The 1,583-nt window shown below is 37.7% G+C and overlaps 1 protein-coding gene across 1 annotated transcript in view; it reads right to left on the reverse strand.

Moving 5' to 3' along the window:
• The window catches only part of LOC103265962 (vacuolar protein sorting-associated protein 8 homolog), a 36,140-nt gene that overhangs the window by 4,976 nt on the left and 29,581 nt on the right, over positions 1–1,583 (reverse strand). Inside the window, exon 5 of the mRNA XM_008063610.2 lies at positions 257–337. Coding sequence (XP_008061801.2) covers positions 257–337 — 81 coding nt within the window. The remainder of the gene's footprint in view (positions 1–256; positions 338–1,583) is intronic.

Raw genomic sequence — 1,583 nt, forward strand, 5'->3', positions numbered from 1 at the left:
CCAGGCGGGTCTCGAACCCGCTGACTCAGGCAATCCACTCACCTCAGCCTCCCAAAGGCGCGGGATTACAGGCTGAGCCACCGAGCCAGGCTGAGAGAAATTTAAAAGTAGAAAAATTATACACATATACACCTCAATCTACTTAACTTCCAGTAAATAGACAGCAATTTTTTAAAATGTAAGTACAAAATAAAAAAAAAGAAATAGCTTTTTTCTACCTTAAGACAGACATATATATAGTAAGTAGCTTACTTACTTGTTCATAGTTAAAGGTATCTAACATTCCCAGAATAAGTCCCTGAATTTCTCCAAGCTTTCCTCTTCCATAAACTGGATCCTAATTAGGAAAAAAATTAAATAAGAATTTACAATTCTGTTATGATTCTTGGTATTTTTTAATTACTTTAAAATGTAATATCTGAAAATATATGAAAAAGCCAAACACTGTTAGGTATTTTTTTACACTCACAAAATATTTATTTTTCCATGACGTTTCCACTGGAAATGGACATTAGTATCCCTCTGACCATCTAAAATATTCTGGAAAACAATAATCAAAGCAGCCTTGTATTGGTACAAGAACAGGCATATAGACCAAGGGAATAGGATAGAGATTCCAGAAGCAAAATCTCAATTTTTTAACCAATTCATCTTCAACAAAGCCTCCACCACCAACCACTGGGGAGAGGAGAACCTACTCAGTAAATGGTGCTGGGAAAACTGGCTGATCACATGCAGAAAATTAAATCAAGACCCCTACCTACCATCAGACACAAAAGTCACCTCTAAATGGATCAAAGACTTAAACACACAACCTCAAACTATAAGAACCTTAGAAAATGCAGGAGATACCCTTATGGAAATTGGAACTAGCAACCAATTCCAAATAACAACCCCAAGTGCCCAGGCCATAAGAGATAAGATAGACAAGTAGAACCTCATCAAACTGACAAGCTTCTGCAAAGCCAAAGAAACCATCAAGAGGGCAGGGAGATAGCCCATGAACTGGGAAAAAATATTTGCCAACTGTATATCTGACATCTAGGATCTATAAGGAACTTAAACGTGCTGAAAAGAAAAAAACTAACAGCCCCATTACAAAGTGGGCAAAAGATATGAATAGGCACTTCTCAAAAGAAGACATATGAACTGCCAACAGATACATGAAAAAATGCTCAGCCTCACCAGTCATCAAAGAAATGCAAATTAAAATCACACTAAAATACCACCTAACTCCAGTCAGGATGGCCATCGTCAATAACTCAAAAAACAACAGATGCTAGAAAGGATGCAGGGAAAAGGGAACACTTCTACACTGTTGGTGGGAATGTAAACTAGTACAATCTCTGTGGAAAACAGTTTGGCGATACATAGAAGACCTAAAAAACAATCTTCCATACAACCCCACAAGTCCCCTATTGGGAATATACACAGAGGAACTCAAATCACTCTATGCAGAAGATACCTGCACATGCATGTTTACTGCACCACTGTTCACAATTGCAAAAACATGGAACCAACCGTGCTGCCCACTGAAAGAGGACTGGATTTTTAAAATGTGGTACATATACACAATGGAATAT

Source organism: Carlito syrichta, unplaced genomic scaffold (assembly GCF_000164805.1).
Source record: "Carlito syrichta isolate Samal-C Ts95f unplaced genomic scaffold, Tarsius_syrichta-2.0.1 Scaffold99345, whole genome shotgun sequence".
Taxonomy (NCBI): domain Eukaryota; kingdom Metazoa; phylum Chordata; class Mammalia; order Primates; family Tarsiidae; genus Carlito; species Carlito syrichta.